This window comes from Halichoerus grypus, chromosome 15 (genome assembly GCF_964656455.1).
Source record: "Halichoerus grypus chromosome 15, mHalGry1.hap1.1, whole genome shotgun sequence".
NCBI classification, from domain to species: domain Eukaryota; kingdom Metazoa; phylum Chordata; class Mammalia; order Carnivora; family Phocidae; genus Halichoerus; species Halichoerus grypus.
This window is the reverse complement of record NC_135726.1, coordinates 48,711,743-48,733,225: the sequence shown is the minus strand read 5'-3', so window position 1 is coordinate 48,733,225 and position 21,483 is coordinate 48,711,743. Positions and strand designations below refer to the sequence as shown.

General features: G+C 51.7%; 1 protein-coding gene across 5 annotated transcripts in view; it reads right to left on the bottom strand.

Moving 5' to 3' along the window:
• Positions 1–231: 231 nt before the first annotated feature.
• The window catches only part of HNRNPUL1 (heterogeneous nuclear ribonucleoprotein U like 1), a 36,350-nt gene continuing 15,098 nt past the window's right edge, over positions 232–21,483 (bottom strand). For all 5 annotated transcript variants that reach the window (XM_036094865.2, XM_036094866.2, XM_036094863.2 and 2 more), the window contains exons 7-15: positions 21,307–21,419; positions 16,445–16,711; positions 15,273–15,395; positions 15,047–15,175; positions 5,486–5,654; positions 4,559–4,843; positions 3,324–3,613; positions 1,761–1,952; positions 232–1,190 (exon numbers count right to left, since the gene is read on the bottom strand). In XM_036094865.2, the coding sequence (XP_035950758.1) occupies positions 1,074–1,190; positions 1,761–1,952; positions 3,324–3,613; positions 4,559–4,843; positions 5,486–5,654; positions 15,047–15,175; positions 15,273–15,395; positions 16,445–16,711; positions 21,307–21,419 (1,685 nt within the window). In that variant the 3' untranslated portion in view covers positions 232–1,073. The remainder of the gene's footprint in view (positions 1,191–1,760; positions 1,953–3,323; positions 3,614–4,558; positions 4,844–5,485; positions 5,655–15,046; positions 15,176–15,272; positions 15,396–16,444; positions 16,712–21,306; positions 21,420–21,483) is intronic.

Genomic DNA, 21,483 nt, shown 5'->3' with positions numbered 1-21,483 from the left:
AATAAGTGCAGTTTGTTAAAATTCTGTTAAAACATATGGGTCAAGGGGGAGTAAAAATAATCAAAGGATCATTGTAGGAAAAACCTTTAGGTCTGGCACCTGGAAGACCTCTGGAGAGGAGGCGGTGGGAGAAATTTCATGTTCTGAAGGGAAGGAGCCCCCCCCCCCCCAACCTCCCCTTCTTCCCTCTCGCCCACTTAATCCCACCAGAAACTACCAAGACGCCCGGAATAAAAGGTTTCAAGTTCAATAGTCACACTCTCTCCAAATACAAAAAGCAGTTACAATTCAACTCAACACAGAAGCTTGTGTGCAAGGTTACGGGGAAACTGAGACATCGTATAAAAAGTTAGGTTAAAGATGATTCTGTGGTTTTGTTTTTGTGTGTGTTTCGTTTTGAGGGTGTGGCTCTTCCTCGGTCACCTGAACTCAGCAAAGAAATGGTTATCCTGATGAAATATCAACAGCCACAGTAAAAACAGAGAAATTCTAAAAATTAAAAAAAAAAAAGCATAATTACCAAAAAATATCTGTCACTGCTTCCTCCCTCCGCATTTTACTTTTTAAACTTGTGGGTTTTTGTGTCGGTTTTTTTTTTCTAAGTTTTTGATTTTTTTTTTTTTTTAAATCCTGAAAAGTAGACAGTAAAACAGCTCCTGGAAGAATGTACAACCAACTGCATGAGGGTCTGGGAAGCTGAGGGGCTGGAGCAGGGCTGGGAGAGGTGGGCAGAAGGGACCCTCCCTCAGCCACTGTAGCCTCACTGTATGACCAAGGGGGGGGGGGATCTTTAGTCAAAAAGGAGGCGGGGAGGAGGAAGAAGAGGAGGAGGGGAAGGAAGAAGGTGAGGGGACAAACAGAAAATAAAAGGTCATTGTTGCCTGTTTGAATCCAGAGAAAAATGCCCGGCCCTGTGTTGGGGAAGAAGCCCCTCGGAGGGGAGGCAGTGGGCTGAAAGGAGGCAGCCCTGGGATGACCCGTCCCCCAGCACCGCAGGACCCAGTGTGGGCAGACGAGGGGGCCAGGGTGGGCGCTGGTGGAGGAAGCCGGCAGGGGCCTCCGCAGCACACTGGCTACTGTGTGCTTGTGCCTCCCTGTGTGTTCCCGGAGTAGCTCCCGTAGTCGTAGTTCCCGTAGTATGGTGGCCACTGGCCCTGGTTCTGATAGTACTGGTTCCACTGCTGGGCATACTGGAGAGAGAAACCAAGAGCACACGTTGTCCTTACCCAGACCCGTATTTGGCTCCTGCCTTGACCACACTCTCACGCAGGTCAGAGATGAGTGCACTGACATGGGTCCCCTGACAGAGAAATCAAGGTCCCTTGGGAGGACAAGTGACCGACCTGATGCCCCATGGGTGGGGAGTCAGGGACTGAAGCCCAGACCTCCTGGCTTGCCAACCTAATGTCCTTTCAGGTATAGGTAGATACCACATTCAAAACACTTAACAGGTATGATGGCCCAGCACCAGCCAAGGGGAATGGACACTGGCCATGGTGCTGAAGCAGGATTCGGAGGCCCCTGCTAGGCCATTTAGTGGCTTCACTGGGGAGAAGAGGTTCGGATACCAGTTATTTAGCAGCCAGTGCAGAAATTTCAGTAAGTGGAATGGCTACATCAGGTGAATGCCAGCCTGAGGCCAGCCCATCTCTGTAGGAATAAACAGGGACTCCAGTCTGGGAATATACATCCATGCGGGTCCCCTGGAAGTCTCTATGCCCACCCTCCCCCTGCTCCCCCACCCCGAGTCTGGCACCTACCTGCTGATACTGGTTATAGCTGGGCTGAGGGTAGGTCTGTGCGGTGGGGGGCGGCGGTGGGGTGTAGGGAGCCGGGTTGTAGCCGCCATAGCTCCCATAGTTGTAGGCAGGTGGTGGTGGAGGTGGAGGTGGTGGGGCCGTGTAGCCCTGGCTGTAACCTCCCTGGTTGTAGGGTGGCTGGCTGTAACTCGGCTGTAAAGAGGGGGGGAAAACCAGGGTGCTGTGAAATGGCTCAGCTGGGACAGAGTAAGGGCCTTTGTAAGCAGTGGACGACAAAGGAACTTCCCTGGTGGAGGCTGTTTGAGGGCTGAAGAAATGGGTCAGCTCTGTGACATGGTGGGACAGGGAAGGAGGCAGGGTTGTGTTCTGGACTCTACTCTCAGCTCCAAGATCCTGGGGGAGCAAGGCACACAGCATCTCTTGAAATTCCACTGCTTCCCCCCGCCAGCACCGTAAAATGAGAATTACAACAGAACTACCCCTTCCGATTGCCTTGCGTATTCAGGAAGCCTGAGTGCACAAGCCACTGGGCACTCCATAAATGGTGGTAGTTGTTTTGGGAAAAGGTCTGTTGAGAACAGTAGTAGCGATTTCTCAAGTGCTGCCCACATGCAGACTGTATCATTAACCCACCTAATTCCCCCATCAACTCTGTGAGGCAGGCTCCACTAGCCTCATTTTACAGAGAGGTTCGGAACTTGAAGCTCAGGGAGGTGAAATCAGTTGACCCGAGTCACACAGTAAAAAGTGGTGGAGCTGGACTTGACCTCCGGTCTGTCTCATTCCAGAACCTTACCCACAAAGCTAAAATACCACCCATCCTTCACAACAAACCTCGCAAATGAGTTCTACCAACAACTCCACAGTCTTTTATAAAGAAAATGAGGTCCAGGGAGGTGAAACCGTTTGTGCAAGGTTATAGAACCGAGACGTTGTGGGGCTGGGGTTTGAATCTGTGCCTACCCACCCTGTTCTAGGAAACATTCTGGTTAGACCAGGACTGGGAGCCATTCATCTGTCTCTTGGCAGCTGTCCCCAGGCCTGGCATGTGGAAGGCACTCAGGAAACGGCAGTGGACTGTTCTGGTTAACAGGGGCCTGTGCATTCCAGAGCCTGAGCACCGGCTTTTGGGGAACTGGAACTGAGCCAGGAGCTGCTCCAGAGTGAAGTTCTCAGGACACTGGGCAAGACCTCCCAAGCTTAGGGCCTGTCTCCATATGCTGGAGATAAGGGGGTCAGCCCCTGCCAGCCTAGGCAAAAGTAACTCCAATCAAGTACTTTCTTGGGGATTCAGTAGAGGCCAGCGACACCACTGAGAGAAATGTACTTGCTGGAGCAACCAACACTCATAGCACATGACTGTGAGGGGGTGGGAGGACAAGTAGGGTCCCCACTAATCTGGGTCTGGCAGGAAAGTCTAGAGTCCATCACAGTCAAAAGCACTGCCAGGAAGAAGGGCAGGGCTAGAGGGAAGAGTGGAGAGCCGTGGCCGGAGGAGCGCCTGTTGGCCATTCCCCGGGCCCACCTCCTCTGGCCTGCATACACGCCTGTGTGTTCTCTCACCTGTGGAGGGCTGTAGCTGCTGACAGTGGGGGTGCTGGTATTGGCGCTCGAGCCAGGGATGTTGCTGTTCTTGTTGTAGCTGCTGGCCCCCGGTGGGTTCCGAGCAGGGCTGTAGCTGGGTGGCGGCGGCGGCTGCTGGGGCGGTGGCTGCGGCGGCGGCGGCTGCTGGGGTGGTGGCTGTTGCTGGGGAGCCCGGTTGTAGCTGCCTCGGTTGTTGGAGTTGTTGTTATCCCGGCTGTTGTTACCCCAGCGGTTCTGGTTGTAGCCACCACCTCCGCTGCGGTTGAAGCCTGCGTCGGAGAAGCCAGGGGAGAGGCCCTGTCACTCTGAACTGGTGACCCTCAGGAGCAGGGCTCCACTCTGGGTCTCCCCAGATCCCCAGGCATGCCCCCTGTGCAGCCCTGTAACTCAGTCATCACTGTCTGCTGGCAGGCTTGTCTTGCTCACCGGACTGTGAGCTTGGGACCAGGGCTGCTTGGGTTTCTACTGTGTCCCCAGCATCCCAACAGCTGCTGAACAAATCGGAAGAGGTGGTCAGGAAGACAAAACTAAGCATCCAGGACAGTCCTCTTCAGGCTTGGTCAAATGGGTAAGTCTCTCCTGAGCCCTTGAGCTGCTGTGGCTGGGCCCAGAACCCTGCCCCCTGCCAACTCCCACTGGTCTCTGGACCTCAGCCTAGACACTGGTGTCTTGGCAGGCCTTTCCTGAGCCTGCTCCCTCCCAGGCTGGATCAGGTGTCACCCAAGCTCACGCTAACCCAGGGCTTTGCCACTCAGCCCAGAAGCCTTCTGGACAGCCACTATAGGCGGATGTGTCTGTCTGGGGCAAATTAACCTCCTTCAGCCCACTTCTTTATTTGTTTTAATGCCAAACAACCAAGAACAGTCCTGGCATTTGTCTTGCGCTAGCTCCTGAGCAGGAACCTAAGACTGGCAGTAAACTCGGTCTGGCCGCTCTTCTTAAGGCGCTTATGGTCAGATGGCAGGGAAGAATTGCAAAAATGACACCAGAGTGACCTGCAAAGGGGCATGGGCTTCAGGAGCAATGCCTAGGGGAAGCAGGACAGTGGGAGAGGTCCCCTGAGGGCCCAGAGTTTAACTCACTGCGGTTCTCCGCCAGAATTCAGCCCACAGCTGGTGCTAGGGAAATTCACCTGCTGACTGAGTAAGCAGTCACAAAGCTCAACCCTGTCCCAGGAGCCAAAAGCCAAGAAAGCTCTGTTTGAGATGTCTTACCTCCTCGGTAGTTGCCTCCTCCACCGCTGCCGCCCCCTCGGTTCTGGAAGCCTCCTCGGTTGCCCCCTGGTGGGCCTCTGTTGTCATAGCGCTGGAAGCCGCCACCACCCCCGCGGCCCCGGAAGCCACCACCGCCTCTGTTGTCAAAGCGCTTTTCAGGGGGTGGCCCGGCCTTGCGACCTTCCTCGTTGTACTGCCTCACCAGCTTGTCTGCTTCTTCCCGCTGCAGCTCAATGAACAGCACCTCGTCCAGGAAGTCCCCAACGTCCGGCAATGTGAAGTTGGCTAGGAAGAAGGCAGGGCCCCAGAGGGAACAGGAAAAGGTCAGTACCTTCCGCGGTCTGGTTCCCTACACCCCCAGGACACTGGCCTGCCAGAAGGGAGATGGCAGAGGGGACGAGCAGTGAGTGACAGAAGTGAGAAAGGGTCTCAACCTCTCTGATAATGTTCAGGGGTTAACAAAGACCCTCCTGTCTCTCTTCTGAAGAGGTGGCCTAAGCCCCACCAAATATAAACACCCCCTCCAGCCTCCCCAGGGAGTGGGCCAGGCAGGTGGCATCAGCATCCTTATTTTCTACAGAGGAGCGGACAGAGGCCAGCTCAGCACTGCACCAGAGGGAGCCAGAGGCAGTGACTGTGCGGGACTTTCAGCGTCTGCTCCCTCACATCCTCTCCCGCATCCTGTCCCAGCCCCAGCCCCCAGCAAGTCTGAAAACCGTGCCCCAAGAGACTGTTGGCAGCTCTTCTGTTCACAGCTGCACCAGACAGGGAAGGGCAGAACAGAGGGAAGGGCAGAACAGGAGGAGGAAAGAACGGACAAGATCAAAAAAGGAGTAAGCCAGGAGCTGGGGAGGAAGGGACTGTGGAAGGAGCTTTTCTCTGGAGGACCCTGTTGTGTTGGCCCCCTGGGAACCGCTCATCTCCTACCTTTCATTTCTAGGACCGCGTGATCTGGGACATCCTTCCCTTCCTCATCGGTTCGCTTTATTGTCCGGTCTTTTAGGTCCTCATCAGTGGGACAAATTACAATGGCTTTGCGCTGGAAGCCTTCAAATGGTCTCATTTTTCGTCTCTGGGCTGATCCATAAACATTTGTCTAGGGGTAGGTAACAGAAGAGGCAAGAGATGGTACATTACGACTTAGGTTTTTTCCTGTCACGTATTATGTAGGCCAGGAACTGAGAAAAGCACGCTAGTTCTCCAAAGCAGAAAAACTCAGGAAACTGCTCTTTTTGTACTTTTAAGATGCTTTTTTTTTTTTTAAAGATTTTATTTATTTATTTGACAGACAGAGACACAGGGAGAGAGGGAACACAAGCAGGGGGAGTGGGAGACGGAGAAGCAGGCTTCCCGCTGAGCAGGGAGCCCGATGCGGGGCTCGATCCCAGGACCCTGGGATCACGACCTGAGCCGAAGGCAGACACTTAACGACTGAGCCACCCAGGCACCCCTGCTTTTAAGATTCTTGAGCCCATCCTCAGAAAACGGACTTGGGAAAGTGGCTGCTGACAGTCACAGGACAAGGGGTTCCCAGCGGTTGGGCTTTTAACCCCTATTTGTTCTTGGTATGCCACCTTACATCCTCCCCCCAATTCTAAAAGTAACACAGGATGGGGCGCCTGGGTGGCTCAGTCGTTAAGCGTCTGCCTTTGGCTCAGGTCGTGATCCCAGGGTCCTAGGATCGAGCCCCACATCGAGCTCCCTGCTCGGCGGGAAGCCTGCTTCTCCCTCTCCCACTCCCCCTGCTTGTGTTCCCTCTCTAGCTGTCTCTCTCTGTCAAATAAATAAAATCTTAAAAAAAATAAAAAAATAAAAGGAACACAGGCTCATGGTAAAAACTTCGGAGTACAAGGTAGAGTAAGAATTTAGAGTAGAATCCCTTCATCTGCTTACTGCCAGTCCTCCTTCCCAGAGATGACCTGTACTGAATACATGTATTTCTAAAAAGATCTGTGTAATCTTCTTTTCTTTCTTAAAGCATTTACTTTGAGACATAATTGGAACATCTTAGAGGTACAACACGTGGGAAAGCGCTCAGTTAAAATATGGAATGCTTCACAAATCTGTGGGTCATCCTCACACAGGGGCCAATTTTAGTGTATGTGCTGCTGAAGCCAGCAGAGATCTCTGTGATTTTTAACACAATTGGAGGGGCGCCTAGGTGGCTCAGTCGGTTGAGTGTCTGCCTTCGGCTCAGGTCATTGTCCCAGAGTCCTGGGACCGAGTCCCGTATCGGGCTCCCTGCTCAGCGGGGAGTCTGCTTCTCCTTCTCCCTCTGCCCCTACTGGCCCTCTCCTGCTGGCATTCTCTCTCTCAGATAAATAAGTAAAATCTCTAAACAACAACAACAAACAAACAAAAAATAACACAAGTGGACTCAGGCTACATACTCTCCTGAAGGCTTTTTCTTTCTTTTTAAGATTTTACTTATTTGACAGAGAGAGACAGCTAGAGAGAGAACACAAGCAGGGGGAGTGAGAGAGGGAGAAGCAGGCCTCCCAATGAGCAAGGAGCCCGATGTGGGGCTCAATCCCAGGACCCTGGGACCATGACCTGAGCTGAAGGCAGATGCTTAACCATCTGAGCCACCCAGGCACCCCTCCTGAAGGCTTTTCCACTTAACGTTTCTCTAACATTTTTCCATGCCAGTGTTCTCTTTTAATGGCTACATAATACTTACAGGATGGTTGCCATAATTAACCAGCCCTTTCTGACAGCTGTATGGATTCTTGTCATCAACACTGTGGCTCTTTTACTCCCTCAGTCCTTCTCTAAAGCATCAGCCTCAACCACAGGCTTTTAACCACGGAGCTGGGCAAGGCAACAGCCTGTGCTTTTCCCAAGTGCAGTTTTGCTGCTAACGTTCTGCTCCCTTCCTCCAGGTGATGCGCAGGTGCATGCTGGGCTGGTGGGGGCACAAAGTGGTGCTCTAGAACACACCTGACCAAGAGCCGCAGTTGCCAACGGCTTCCATTTACGGAGTACCTCCTACATGCCGGGCCCTTTGGAACCGGGGCCTAGACCATGGGACCCCAGGGCTCCCCGGATTCAGCCCGTACACCCAAACCACCTAGATGCTACTGAAAAAGAGAGCGGCCCTAATGCCACTCGGAATTTCCAAACCCATCTCTGGAGGTGGGATCCAGAAACCTGTATGGGTATCCACTCTATCTAAACTCAGACAGTCAATACAACTGGAGTGATGAGAAGTACCTGCCTTTGAACAACTTGTAGAGGCTCTGACAGGGACTCAAGGGAGAAGCCACAGCGGGGAGCAGTCGTAAAGGGGCACGCACACACAAAAATACTGTATTTTGAATCAACAGCCTGGCAGGGTGGAAAAGCCCCGGGTCAAGTCCTAGTGTGGCCATTAACTCACTCTGGCCAGTCCTTATAGTTGCTTCATCTGGAAAACAGAGACGAAGAGCCTCCCTGCCAGGGCTGGTGAGGATGGAGCAGAAAAGGATGACAGAGCAAATGTCCTGGTGCGAGGAAGTCCTTGACTGGGGGTTCAGAGGCAGCCTCCAGCACGGAGAGAGAGAGTGTGTGCGTGTGTACGGGTGGCCTGGCACACCCCAGCTCTCATCTGACTTGCTCAAGTCACACCCGCGTGGCTCTGGGTGAACAAGTGCCACTCAGCCTACTTGTCTGTAAAATCAACGCACTGCGCATTTAATGAGTCTCAAACCCTGAAAAGGGAGAAAAGTATGAATGTCAGATGGTCACTATTAAGCCTGCTGGAGTTCATGTGGATCAAAGCCCTTGGTTAGCCCCGGGCCTGGCTCACAGCCAAGTCAACAACTGGGAGCCACTGTAGTTATGGCCGTCACTGGGGAGGGAGGTGTGCCATGACTAGCCTCACCGTAAAGTAGATGTGAAGCCAGGGAAGACCAAGCTATAGTGACTTCCCATCAGAAAGGCAGGGACGGGGCGCCTGGGTGGCTCCGTTGGTTAAGCATCCGACTCTTGGTTTTGGCTGAGGTCGTGATTTCAAGGTTGTAAGATCGAGCCCCGAGTCAGGCTCTGTGCTCAGCCTGGAGTCCACCTGGGATTCTCTCCCTCTCCCTCCCCCTGCTCACACTCTAAATAAACAAATAAGTAAAATCTTAAAAAAAAAAAAAGAAAAGAAAAAAACAAAAAAAAGAAGACAGGGTAGAGAGAACACAGGCTTTGGGGAAGAAGCTCGGGGTTGAAATCCCAGCTGTGCCTTCTACTATTTGTGAGACTGTAGACAAGTCACCCAATTAGCCTGTATCTCAAATTTCTTCCTCTGAAAGACAGGGATCAGATCACCCTCCTTCTGGCTCTTCTGGCTCTGGTGAGGATTTGCAGATGTGAAAATGTCTGGCATGTGGCAGGAAGGGGGCAGGGAAAGTTCCAAGTCAACACACATAGGGTGGATCTGAAAATAGGGCCAACAGGACTGACACTGTCCCAGGAGAGACTTCCCAATGGAAAGGACCAAGGAAAGTTAAATTCGAAGAAAAGACAAGTCACAAGAGATCCTCTCCCAAGACATGGAACAGGAAGCTGGGCTGTGGGTCAGCCAGAGGCCAGGGACCCCAGTGCACATCTGCTGGGAGATCTGGGCGGTGGGTGCAGCTGTTCTCTAAACCAATCAGACCCCTGGTCCTGACACACACCAGGCGGGGATGTTCCTCCCTGTTCCCCGGGGAAAATGTCCCACCCTTCAAGGACAGGGAGGACCACGTATGCCGCAAGCACACATCCATGCTGTGATCTGGGCCCTGAGAATTGGCCCATGGAGAGGCCTTGGGCCACAAATGGTTAAGAGGCACATCAGATTACAGAGGAAAAGTCTCTCTCCCCACTGCTCTTCCTGGACTCACTCCTAAAAGCAAAGCAGAAGGTGGCATCTGATCATAGCAAGATAGAATTTGGCCTCCTCCAGCTAAATAATGAGGTTTTCTCCTGGCACAAAAGCCAGAGTGACTGTGGCCCTAAACCATTCTGTGGACAACCCACTCCACGGTTCTCGCCCAGAAGAAGTGATCCTATTTTGACTGCCTCGCACCCCAAGGGACAGGGATAAACACCCCCTGGAGTTTTCCAAGGGGCAGACCTGCCCTATCAAGGTGCTGACGAGGGGGCAAAGAAGAGAAGCAATGCTGTCAAGAGCGCTAGTCCCTGCAGCTTTGCAGGATGGGGGGAGACGGGGCGGAGCAGACTGGGCCCCTAATAATAGCCAGCCCCTGTCCTGGGAAGTGGCTAGACTCGGAGGGATGGCTGCTCAGACACCCTGGAACAGAGGTGCTGAGAACACACTTGGCGAGGGTTTCTGAGACGGCCTCTCCCTCCCCTTATTCCTGGGCTCGGGGAAGGGAAGAAGAGGATCCGAACCAGGCCAGCAGAAATGCAAATGCTTGGCTTCCTGGAGGAAAGGGAGTTAGCTGCTGGTGGCTGTTGCTACAGCAAACACAGTGAGGTCAGAGCCCTTAGGCCAGCCCAGCACTGCTCTGGTCACTGGGGGCTGCTGGTGGCTGTTGCTAGGAGACGAGCACAACAGCTCGGTCAGCTTTTCCAGCTGCATGGGATCCCTCTGCCCAGCTCCTGCTTCTCCCAGTCCCACCCTGAAGATGCTGGCTCTGAGAAGGTCTGGGGCTGTCTGTGTTCCCTGGCTCCCCGGCTATCCCCATCCCTAGCAATGGGGGCCAAAGGACAGGAGCTGGGGTTCTCCGGGAAGCTATGTGGGTAGTTCTGGTGTGTGGCGGTCCGGTGGAATGAGGGAGAAATACAGCCCAGGTTCTGTGAGAGTCCCACTGTCCCTTGTCCAGAGCTCAACAGGGTCAGGCTGGCAGGGAGAGAAAACCTGGCTGGACCCCACAGGAGCACATTTAAAGCTGGTGACAAAAGAGCTCCCTCTGGCAGAGTGAGGTAAACTCAGTGGGAGAAACCACACATGTAGCAAGAGAACTGGCTGGAGTGTCAACAGTGGAACAGGCTGAGGCTCTGGGGATGAGGAAGGTGGAGAAGAGAAACACCTCCCTCTCCAACGCCTGCCAACAAGAGGCAGTTTACTCTGGACCTCTGCTCTCAGCCCTAGGTTTCTGTCTCATGCGAAGGCATGGCACTTGTCAACAGGGATGCAAAGCAAGACTAGACCCACATGTTCTGCTGACTGAGGCGGGGCTGAGGCAGGGCTGGCAACGCTGTCACATGCAGCCCTGCTTCTGATTACTGCCTGGCCTGGCGCTGGGCTGTTAGAGCCGCAGTCTTGACTCTGGGGGTGGTTTGGGGCCCTCATACAGGGCCCTGCAGAGGCCTTCTCGAGGCCTCCAGGTCAGCTCCTGCTCCTGCCCTGTACCGTCTCGATGCTCCGTGGTGGGCCAGGGCAGGCAGCACCTCATTCCAGAGGCTTTCCACAGGTAAGAAAGGACCCCAAAGAGCAGTTGAAGCGATGTGGCCTCCTACTTCTCTGTTCCCCTTTCTCTTCAGCCTTTCACCAGCCAGGCGAAGTGAGCCATGTCCCTCTCTGATGAAAACATGACCATGGTTCACCACTGCCCTCAGGACAAAGTCTCAACTCCTTTTATCATCGTCCATGTCCTGGCCAGGCACCCCACCTCCAGAAAGCTTTCCTAATTTTCCACCAGGGCCCCCACCATTTTTGGCTGTGACTTTCTGGGAAGTCAGCAGAGGCCGGTTCTACCAGTAAACCGAATGCAAACTTCCTTTCCCAGATGAGGCCTCAGCTTCCCCTCTGGTCCATTTTTTTTCCTGCCTTCCTCAGATGTCCCACAGCTTAACACCTCCATGATCTCAAGAGGACTCAAGTCATCACGAAATGTAGGTCCAGGCCCCTACACACCTGAGCACTTGTGCTCAATGAGACACATCCTGGGAGAGGGGCTGGGATCCTGGCCAAAGGCAGAATCCTGGTACACACAGCCTCTTTCTCCTTCCCTCTCAAGGATGAGCATTTCTGAGGCCAACCTACACAGGAGAGCCAGGAGAGCCAAATATAGGGAGGTCTGACCACTCTGAATCAGAGAAGAAAGGGAGAAGACAGCCCTGAGCTGAGATCCCGGGACTGCAGGAACTTTGCGTGCTGTACTGTCTCTGCTTTGGGAGTTCTTTCTAGCTCAGGAGACAGCTATGCATCAACTTACCCCTTATCACTGTCAAAGCTGGTGGAGTGGAAAGTGCCGGCCATCTTGCCAGGGGTCTGCTCTGAACCTTACATCCTACCTCCAGGGTTTTCTGGAACCCACTTTTGGGGCTTAAGTCAAAATAGGTGAAACCACTGGCTTTAGACCTCTTCCCAGGCCTGACCAACCTATAGCTTGAGGCCCCAAGTCAATCCTCCAATCTGTGGTTAATCCGAGAACCCTCCTCCCCCTCCTTCAGAGTTTAGGTTATTTTGCTTCCTTGTTGGCTTGGGTCACTTGACCTGACCAGCAGGTCCTCCACCAGGAGGCCAGGAGCCCTGAAGAGCACAGCCGCACCCGGTACAGCCCTGGACCCTGTCCCTGAATAAGCCAGCAGAGGACGAGAAGGCCAACGGTGAGTCTTTACAGAGCTCAGCTGTTCTGTGCCTGGCTGAGAGGCTGGGGGCCTGACTTCCAGGGAAAGCCCACTTTGAGATGTTGAACACAGATGTTAAGATCATCTACCCCTAGGACTATAATCCTTTTCCACTGGGCCACATATTTGAAATGGGTTTCACAGATGATTTAACCAGCAAACTGGGGACGGGGCGGGGGGGTGGGGCAAGGAGGCAGGGAATATTTCTTGGTATCCAAACAAGGAATCCTCAGGGTGTTAAAACACCATTGCTCTCTACTTTTCAGGACCCGGAGTCCCACTGAGGCCAAGTTGGACTACAATTTCAAAATGCCCTGACAAGAAGAATGGGGCAAAGTGAGGCTTGTTTAAAAAACAAAGTCTTTGGGATGCCTGGCTGGCTCAGTTGTTAGAGCACGCGACTCTTGATCATGGGGTTATACGTATGAGCCCCACGCTGGGTATAGAAGTTAATAATAGAATCTTTATTTTTAATTTTTTTTAAGATTTTATATTTATTGGAGAGAGAGAGAGAGAGAGAGCACGAGTGGAGGGGCAGAGGGAGAGGGAGAAGCAGGCGGGTCCCAGCTGAGCAGGGAGCCCGATGCGGGGCTCGATCCCAGAACCCTGGGATCATGACCTGAGCTGAAGGCAGACGCTTAATCGACTGAGCCACCCAGGCGCCCCAAGAATAAAATCTTAAAAATCTTAAAAAAAAAAAGAAAGATAAAGAACAAAGTCTTTTAAAGGGAGAGAAGGTTGGCTGTATGTATCATGAATGGGGCTGAGCTGGGGCAGTAACCCTGGGTGGCTCTTAGACTATCCTGTGCTCAACTGTGTGTGTGTGTTTTTTTTTCCCCCCCATTAGCCCAATGAGTTATTTTTATCAAAGTTTAGTATTATGGGACCATGTCCTGTGTTTTTTACAAATGCGGGTCTTCAGGGCTCAATCCTATGATTGCATCCTTGCTCATTGGATGAAAGTACACCTTTTCAGGCCCACTTTCCAGAAAAGCAACACCCAGAGCGAATCTCACATCTCTAGCATCACATAAGGATGCCAGAAGTGTGGCACAGCCTTGGCCAACTTTTAGTTTTTGTAGCATGCTGTTTCACCAGCAAACCACAGATTTCCACTCTCAACACTTAACTGCTTGGCAAGATCCTTTAATTTGTCTATCATAAAGAACTATCACAGCTAATAGCTTTTTTTCTTTTTGTCTTTAAGGACTAATTTCTTCTTGGGGCACCTGGGTGGCTCAGTTCATTAAGCATTCAACTTATCGGCTCAGGTCATGTTCTCAGGGCTGTGAGATTAATCCCCACATCGCATTGTGCTTGGAGCTCAGAGGGGAGTCGGCTTCTCTTTCTCCCCCCCCACCCCTCCCCCAACTCGCGTGCCCCCCCTTCTGTAAGAAATTTTTTTAAAAAAATCTTTAAAAAAATTATTAAAAAAAAACCTAGTTTCCTATTATGTGCTCTTTTCAAATGTTGGCTATGAGGCCTCATTTCTTCCACTGTAAACAGCAGCTTACTGGTTTATTATGAGTAGCATGTAACTCGGGAATAGCCACATGGAAGAGATGCTTAGGGCAAGATACAGGGAAGGTGCGCAGGGGCGGGGAACCACTCTTCCCAAATCTCCACTGTCCACCAGCCTGGGAGCTCCTGCTCAATTGTTTTAAGATGCTCACTCCAGGGGCGCCTGGGTGGCTCAGTCGTTAAGCGTCTGCCTTCGGCTCAGGTCATGATTCCAGGTCCTGGGATCGAGCCCCGCATCGGGCTCCCTGCTCCATGGGAAGCCTGCTTCTCCCTCTCCCACTCCCCCTGCTTGTATTCCCTCTCTCGTTGTGTCTCTCTCTGTCAAATAAATAAATAAAATCTTTAAAAAAAAAAAAAAAAAAAAAATAAGATGCTCACTCCAATGCAAAGCCAACTTGGTTCCCTGGAGTTTCCAACCACCTTCCTGACAAGCCTGCCACCACCACCAGCTCCACCCTCATCAGGAACTCTGAACTCATGGGAACCAAGTACCCAGGGCTACATGTATGGAAGGCACCCCAGTAAGGCTGCCAGGGCGGGGGCGCTAAGGTTACACACTTGCACTCACAGATTTTTAAGAAAGCGCAAGTGCAAGGCTAAGGGGAGCAGAAGCTTGTTCACAGGTCCCCAAATACACGATGTGCTACTTGAGAAAGGCTTCGGGACAATGTCAAGAATGATGTCTCATAGGCAGTAAACACGAGGAACTTGTTACTCTGAGACAGGAATCCTTCCTTAACCATGTTTGGGTCACTCATCCTTTTGAGAATGCTGAAAGCCATGGACGACTTTCCTATCCTAACTCAAAACCGTCCAGTTGTTTGTTTGTTTTCAAAGGATCTGTGCCTGCATACAAAATTCTGGTTTAATTTCATACCAGCCTTCCTCTTAACTGGTAGACAACACGTGACTTAGATACGTACCCAACAGTCATAAAAACATGCTAACAGAAGCTGAAACATACCTATTTTGTAGAGCAATTAACAACAATCTCCAGCTACTATGGGCCAGACCGTGTTTCATGGGCACCATTATGATCTCTCTTTTACAGACCAAGAGACTGAGATTTTGGGGATGAAGTCAGCTGCCCACAGGCACGCAGCTAGGAAGTGGCAGAGCTCGGATTCAAGCCCAGGTTTGTCCAGCTCAGAAATCCATGTCCCTTCCAATTCACTAAATAGCTCTCACGTGATGATGTTCTTCTGGGCTGCTGAGAGCCTGAGTTATGTCTGGATCATGGCCCTAGAGCCCACCCACAGACTGGCCTCAGAGACCTAGGCTAAGAGTCTGGGACTGTGTCATCATGTAGAGCTGACTCCCTGATGAGCGCTGCAGTCTGAGCATTACGGGGAAAAAATAAAAGGACCAGGCATCTAACAGGCCCCTGCCATTTCCTGGGGCATGAGGGTCACCAGTAAGTACCTGATCTAGGATATAGTTGCGTTTCTTGCGGGCGGCGATCTGGATGAGGCGGTTGAGGCACTGGGTGGCCTGCTGGATCAGGACGTCCCAGCGGCCAGCATAGTTCCGCTGCCGGCGTAGGCCCATCACCTGCGGGCAGAGGGTGAAGGGGTGGGTGGTCCTGGCTGCAGGCAGCACTCTGGTGGACGAAGGGGGTGGATATGGAGGGACCAGGGACCATCCTTACCCGCATTTTATCCATGATGGCATTGGTACCCAGAATATTGTACTTCTTGGAGGGGTTGGAGGCTGCGTGTTTGATGGCCCACGTGGTCTTACCGGCAGCGGGCAGGCCCACCATCATCAGAATCTACAAAAATGGGACAAAGAGGGACACTGAAGCAGTAGCAGTGGGTGGCATGGTGGCCTGGCACTGCCCTCACTCGCTGGTGACCTCAAGGGTAACTCAACTTCATGGCTGCCTCTGGAAAACAGAAGCAATAACAGCATCTACCTCATAGTGTTGCTGTTGGGATTCAAAGACACGAAGGGTGTCAGACTCTAAACAGAGGGCCTCGAATGGGGCGAGCACAAAATCAAGTGCTGTTATCGTGAATATTACGTTTCTGTTCAGGATTAAGCGGCTTCTGACAGGGAAAAGCCCACAGAGGGTCATGCACTGGGAATGGTGCACATAGTGGCCACGAGAAGTGGTACAACCGCCCTGGAGTCCGAGAAGGGGACAGACTATACGCACGAGGACAAACATGGTATTTATTTAGTACATTTAGAATTTGGTAAACACTAGATACAACCTAAAGGCCCACCAAGAGGGGAACAATTTGTAAGGCCATTAAAAATGAGTTTAAAAAGAGGGTTTCATGTAATGGGATAAAGCTCACAAAATAATGTTGAGTGAAAAGAGCAGATGTCAAAATGCTTATACTTTACAATCCCAATTATGGGAAATTAATCTTCATGTTTAGTTTTTTAGAAATAAAAATAAAATCACTTATGTATCTGAAAAAATATTATTTTGAGAGCAAAGCTCACTAGTACAGCTTCTGCTGCCAAATAACCCCCAAGATCTGTTGTCATTTTTGTTCTTAGACAGTCTTGGCCTCCCTGAAGCAGCAGTGTGGAAGAAGCCACATGACAACTTCCTACAGGAACATTCCAAGATTTAGGTCTCTCACCTCAGCCCCTCCCTCTTCAGCCCAAGCCACACCCCCTGCCCTCCTCTCTCTCTCCCAGCCCTGGGAAGCCTGGACGAAGAGGCTCCAGTGCACTGCCCCCCCCCCCCGCCCCAAGAGGCTATGCCCTGCTCTCACCACCCAGCTGCAGTGTCTCCCCTCTGCCTTGGCAGCAACAGGGCTCTGGGGAGGTGGCCTCCAATTCGGGTCTTCCAGGCCCACTCACCTCACACTCTGCTTTGCTCTTTGGTCCAACGGTGCCCCGGATCCGCTCACTCAGGGGAAGGTGCTGGATAAAGGTGAAGCCTGGGAGGACGGAACAGTAGGGCTCCGCCCGCTGCCCGAAGTTGAACTCCACCGCACAATTCTTCACCAGGACATGAGGGTAGAGGGCCTGACCACCCAAGGCTTCCTTCTGGATTCGGAAGGCAATGCCCATCCACTTCCCATTCTTGGTGAAGGAAAGTTCCACATCATTTCCACATTCAAAGTCCTAGGAGAAAAAGCCAAAGGAAGATAATTGCCAACACTCAGCGTCAGGCATCAGGAGCCAAAGCTGGGAGGAAGCAGATGCAGGGAGTGGAAAAGACAGCCTCCCTCCCCCAGCAGATACATGAGGTGGCACCAGGGAACAGCGGAGAAGGTGCGGCCAAAGCCCTCCTTGCCCCCAAACCCCAAAGCTGGGGGATGGGACACGTGTCATTTTAGGAAACTCCAAGTCTTGTGCCTAGCCTGGGACAAATGTGAAGGAAAAGGTGATTCTGTGTGTCCTCAAGCCTAGCCAGGGCAGTCTGCGAAGAGAACAGATGGAAAGAAAGCCACAGCAGGGCCTTTTGAGTCAAGTCCAGCTCTACAAATGCTTTCATTTGTTTGTTCACCACATGTTCTGCAGCTCCTGCTCTTCCTGGTGCATAGGCCTATTGGTGATCCGGGCCTGAAAGGGCTCGGGGCCTGGTGGGGAATCAGACAAGGACACTACCCTAATTTGGTAAGAGCACCTACCCAGGAGCAAGATTCTCTGAGGAGGGGACCTGTAAGCCAAGTCCTGAATAATACATGGAAATGAGCCAAGTCTGCGGTGGGAGGAGACAGTCCTACAGAGAAGTGTTGTTTGTGTATAAATCCGATGGTGAGAGAACAAAGGGTCAGCCTGGCTGAAGCAGAAAAGATGAGGGAGAAGTAACTTCAGGTGCAGCGGGAGAGTCAGGCATATTTGTTCATTCAACAACCGAAGAGTTCTTACGGAGCAGCTGGAGCGTAGTGGTTAAGACTGGGAAGGCAGACTGCTTCAGCTCTGCTATTTACTAACTGTGTGACCTTGGGGTTTCATCTACAGTTTCCTCATCAAACAAGGGGGGGCCATGACAAGATTCTATGTTGCAAAGAGGACTAAGTGGGTTAGTGGGACCGATGAGTCCGAGATGCCAGGCACTGTGAGGAGACATGGTCTCTGACCTCAGCGTTGTGAGAGGCTCTCTGTCACCTCAGGAGTTTGGACTCCACGCTGATGGCAGAGCACAGCCCCTGACTTATTTCGAGCAGGGCAGTGGCCTGCTCAAAGCCATTTTAGGAAGATCACTCTGGGTGCAGGGTAAAGGTTTACATTTAAGGGAGACTCAAAACTTGGGATCAGATGGCAGCTGAAGCAAAGCACAAGGTCAGGTTCCATAAAAGTACAAGACCTGGTATTCTTTCCCTCTTGAATGGGGAGACCACCTTGGAACTTGTCCTTTAAGAAGGAGCGAGAGCCCCTTTCCCTAAATGGCTTCCTCACCACTGTCCTCAGTGCTCACAGGACACAGCTCTATACGGTCCTTATCTGTTCATCTCTAAGTGCCCACAGAGGTCAAGATCATGCACGGCAGACACACAAACATCTGCCAGAGTGAATCCTGCCCACTCCCTGCAGCAGGATCCCCGCCATATCTTCCCACCTGAGCAGGAGTGGCCCAGGTCACCTTTGCTCCACATGGAGATAAGCATCCCGGGGGTCAGTCTTCCTCATGGCCACCAGCTTCACTCAGGGAACTTACCACATTGTACAGAAACCAGCACCCTCAACTGACAAATCCACCACCCATGGGGCCATCTGTCCAAGAGGCAAGTGTGGCCCTATTACTCCTGCTAAAACACCCTGGTGCCGGTCCAGGGCCTCAAACCTCAAAGTCATCATGCCTGGTGTTACTCAGAGCCCACCGGTTTTACGGCCTCATCGCTCACACCTCCTCGGTCGTCCCTAAGGCTCCAAGTACAACACTCTTTACGGTCTGCTGAAATGGGTTCTACTGTTCTCGCTGCCTGGCAGGCATTGTGTCCTCTGTTTTGTGACTGTTGAGAACTCGAGCTCTAACACAAACGGGCTCCCCCTGGCTTCCCTCAGGTCATTGGTTTCCACACCTCCTCTAACCCATCACCCCAAGCCTTTTAAAAAGTTATGGCACCCTTTGAAAAAAGGAAACTGCGCATGGCATCTTAAAAAGAGAAGTAGAGGTGCCCCGGCTGAACCGTATAGTTGCTGCAGGAGTCAAGGCCTATAGTTCCACACTGGCGCACGCTCACAGAGCCTCACGCTTGGATGGGACAGAGTCTGGGGGATGCTGCCATACACTGAGGACATGTTAAACTGCCGCAGCCTCTCTGGAGTGCAGTCCTGGTGGCAGCGATCGAAATTTAAAAATACACCTCTGACCCAGGAATTACACTTTCAGGAATAAACACTACAGGTGGCTTCCCACAAGAATGCAAAGATGGATGTGCCAATCACTTAGCCCAGCACTGCCAACTGTGCTCCAGTGGGGAAGCAGGAGACGCTACAGGACAGAGGAGATCCAAGTGTGGAAACACAAAAAGACCCCCAAGAGACTGTGGTACATGGGAAAAGGACAAGGCGTCACTGCAGCATCGACTCCCCAGCAGACAGCTTCCCGGGCCACCAACAGGAGACCGGCGAAATTAACACAGAGTAAACTGATGCCTGCATCACAATACGAGGCGGCCACCAAACACAAAGGGGAGAAACTAACCAAACGTCCACTAACGGAGAACTGATGATATGAGTATGGTAGGTACACACAACGACTGCAGACCACGTCAAAGAACAAAATCTTCTACGTAGCAACAGAAAAAATCTCTAAGATAAATAATTAAGTAAAAACCAATGTGAAGGGGCACCTGGGTGGCTCAGTCGTTAAGCATCTGCCTTCGGCTCAGGTCATGATCCCAGGGTCCTGGGATGGAGCCCCGCATCGGGCTCCCTGCTCTGCGGGGAGCCTGCTTCTCCCTCTCCCACTCCCCCTGCTTGTGTTCCCTCTCTCGCTGTGTCTCTCTCTGTCAAATAAATAAAATCTTAAAACAAACAAACAATGTGAAATACTGTGCTACCTTTTGTGTAAGAGAAGAAAAATGACAATCATCTTTCTTGTATTTGGATAAAGAAATCCCGAGGACTGGGGGTTCCCGTGTGGGGAGGGCATATGTGAACAATGTGTGGACGGGGAAGGTCTCCAGGAGACTTTACACTGCGTTATCTTCTGACATCTCTCTCTTGGTATCTTTGGAAACCACGTAAATTCATTAACTATTCAAAAATGTTTTTAACTGAGCTAGATCTGTATTATCTGTGTGAAGGAAAGACAGCCAAGATTGTTAAATGGGGGAAAAAAAATGCAAGGTTTAGAGCAGTTTGTAGAGCATAAACGTGGTGAATTTTTGGTTAAGAAAACATGTTTTTTATTAAAAAGATAATGAGGTCACGAAAGACAAAGGAACACTGGGAAACTGTTTCACACTAAAGAGCCCTGACAAGAGAACGCAATCCGTGATCCTGGACTGGATCCTGGACCAGGAACACAATTGCTCTAAAGGAAACTGCTGGGACAACTGACAAAATTTAAATGTGGACTGTGGAGGAGATAATAGCATTATACCAATGTTAAATTCGATAACTGTACTGTGGTTAAGACAGCAGCTTTATTCTTAGGAAATGCAGGCTGAAGACTAAAAACTAAAGACATGATGTAGGCACCCTACTCTCCAGTGGACCAGATAGGAATCAGACACAGATACTCTGTGTTTGAGAAATGGTGAAAGCAAATTGGCAAATGTTAGAATCTGGGCAAGACTGAGATTTCTTAGGGCTTTTGAGTTTGAAATCACCTTCCAGTGAGAGTGAAGGGGAGAAAAAAAAAAAAAGAGTACACGGGTACAAATAAGAGGGAGGGAGGAGAAGAAGACCAAGAGGAAGCACCCGGGGAAGCCACCCTGCCTGAGGTCTTGTGACACACTTTACATCTAGAGCTCCTACTGACAACGGCGTTAAGTAGTATTTACTGAGCACTTACTACACTCCAGGCATTGGTAGAAGTGTTCTGATGGACTGGCTTAATGGCCCTACACCCAACTCAGCGACTCCCATTGAGAGCAAGCTGAAATACAGGGAGGGGGGCTGCCCAGGGCTGTGAGCGGACGAGCAGGAGCTGGGTCCAGGGAGTCTGGCCCCAGAGCTGCAGCCATGGTCCCGTGTACAGCACTGTCAAGTGTCAGTCACTGTTCTCAGGGACTCAAGTTGGACCGCAGGACCGCCACCCTCTATCTTGTTCTGTTTTGCATCCATCCCCACACTTCTAGAAGACCGTGCACTGTAGGAAGCCTGGCTCAAGCAGTACGATGTGAAGGAAGGGAGAGGTTTTGGGATGCGGGGATGCCACAGCAGGCCAAGTGCCAACAGCACTCCCTTTGTGAGCAGACAGGCTATTCCACAGCGAAGAGAAAAGAAATTCCTGGGTGTGTTTAGAAAATGTCCCTCTGGCATCTAGGACTGGAGGAAGGCTGCACACCCCTGACATCCCCAAACCTCTCCAAGGTGCCGTCTGACAGCTTCGCACGAAAGACCAAAGAGGGCAGAATAGCAGAAGCTTGCCCAAAACGAGAGCCAACACTCCCGTCTGGTAAAGAGAGGCAAAGAGCTATGGCAAGAGCTGCTGGACGGGGCGGACGACGGACAGAGGTATTCTGAGAAAGAAGCCTGCAGGTCCAGCTGACAGGACCAACGTTTGGTTCTGCCAACTCCCACAGGCTGCTGGCACTCACCGCAAAGCAGCCAATCACGTCATTCTCTGCAAACTTGTCTCCATAGTTCTCAAACCGGCTGTTGGTGGACTTCTTCCCAGTGCCTCCGTAGCCATAGGAGAAAGGCTCTTCGCCTGATGGAAGAAACAGGCAATGACCGGTTAAGCCCACCATGGTCCCAACAGCCTTTATGGCTGC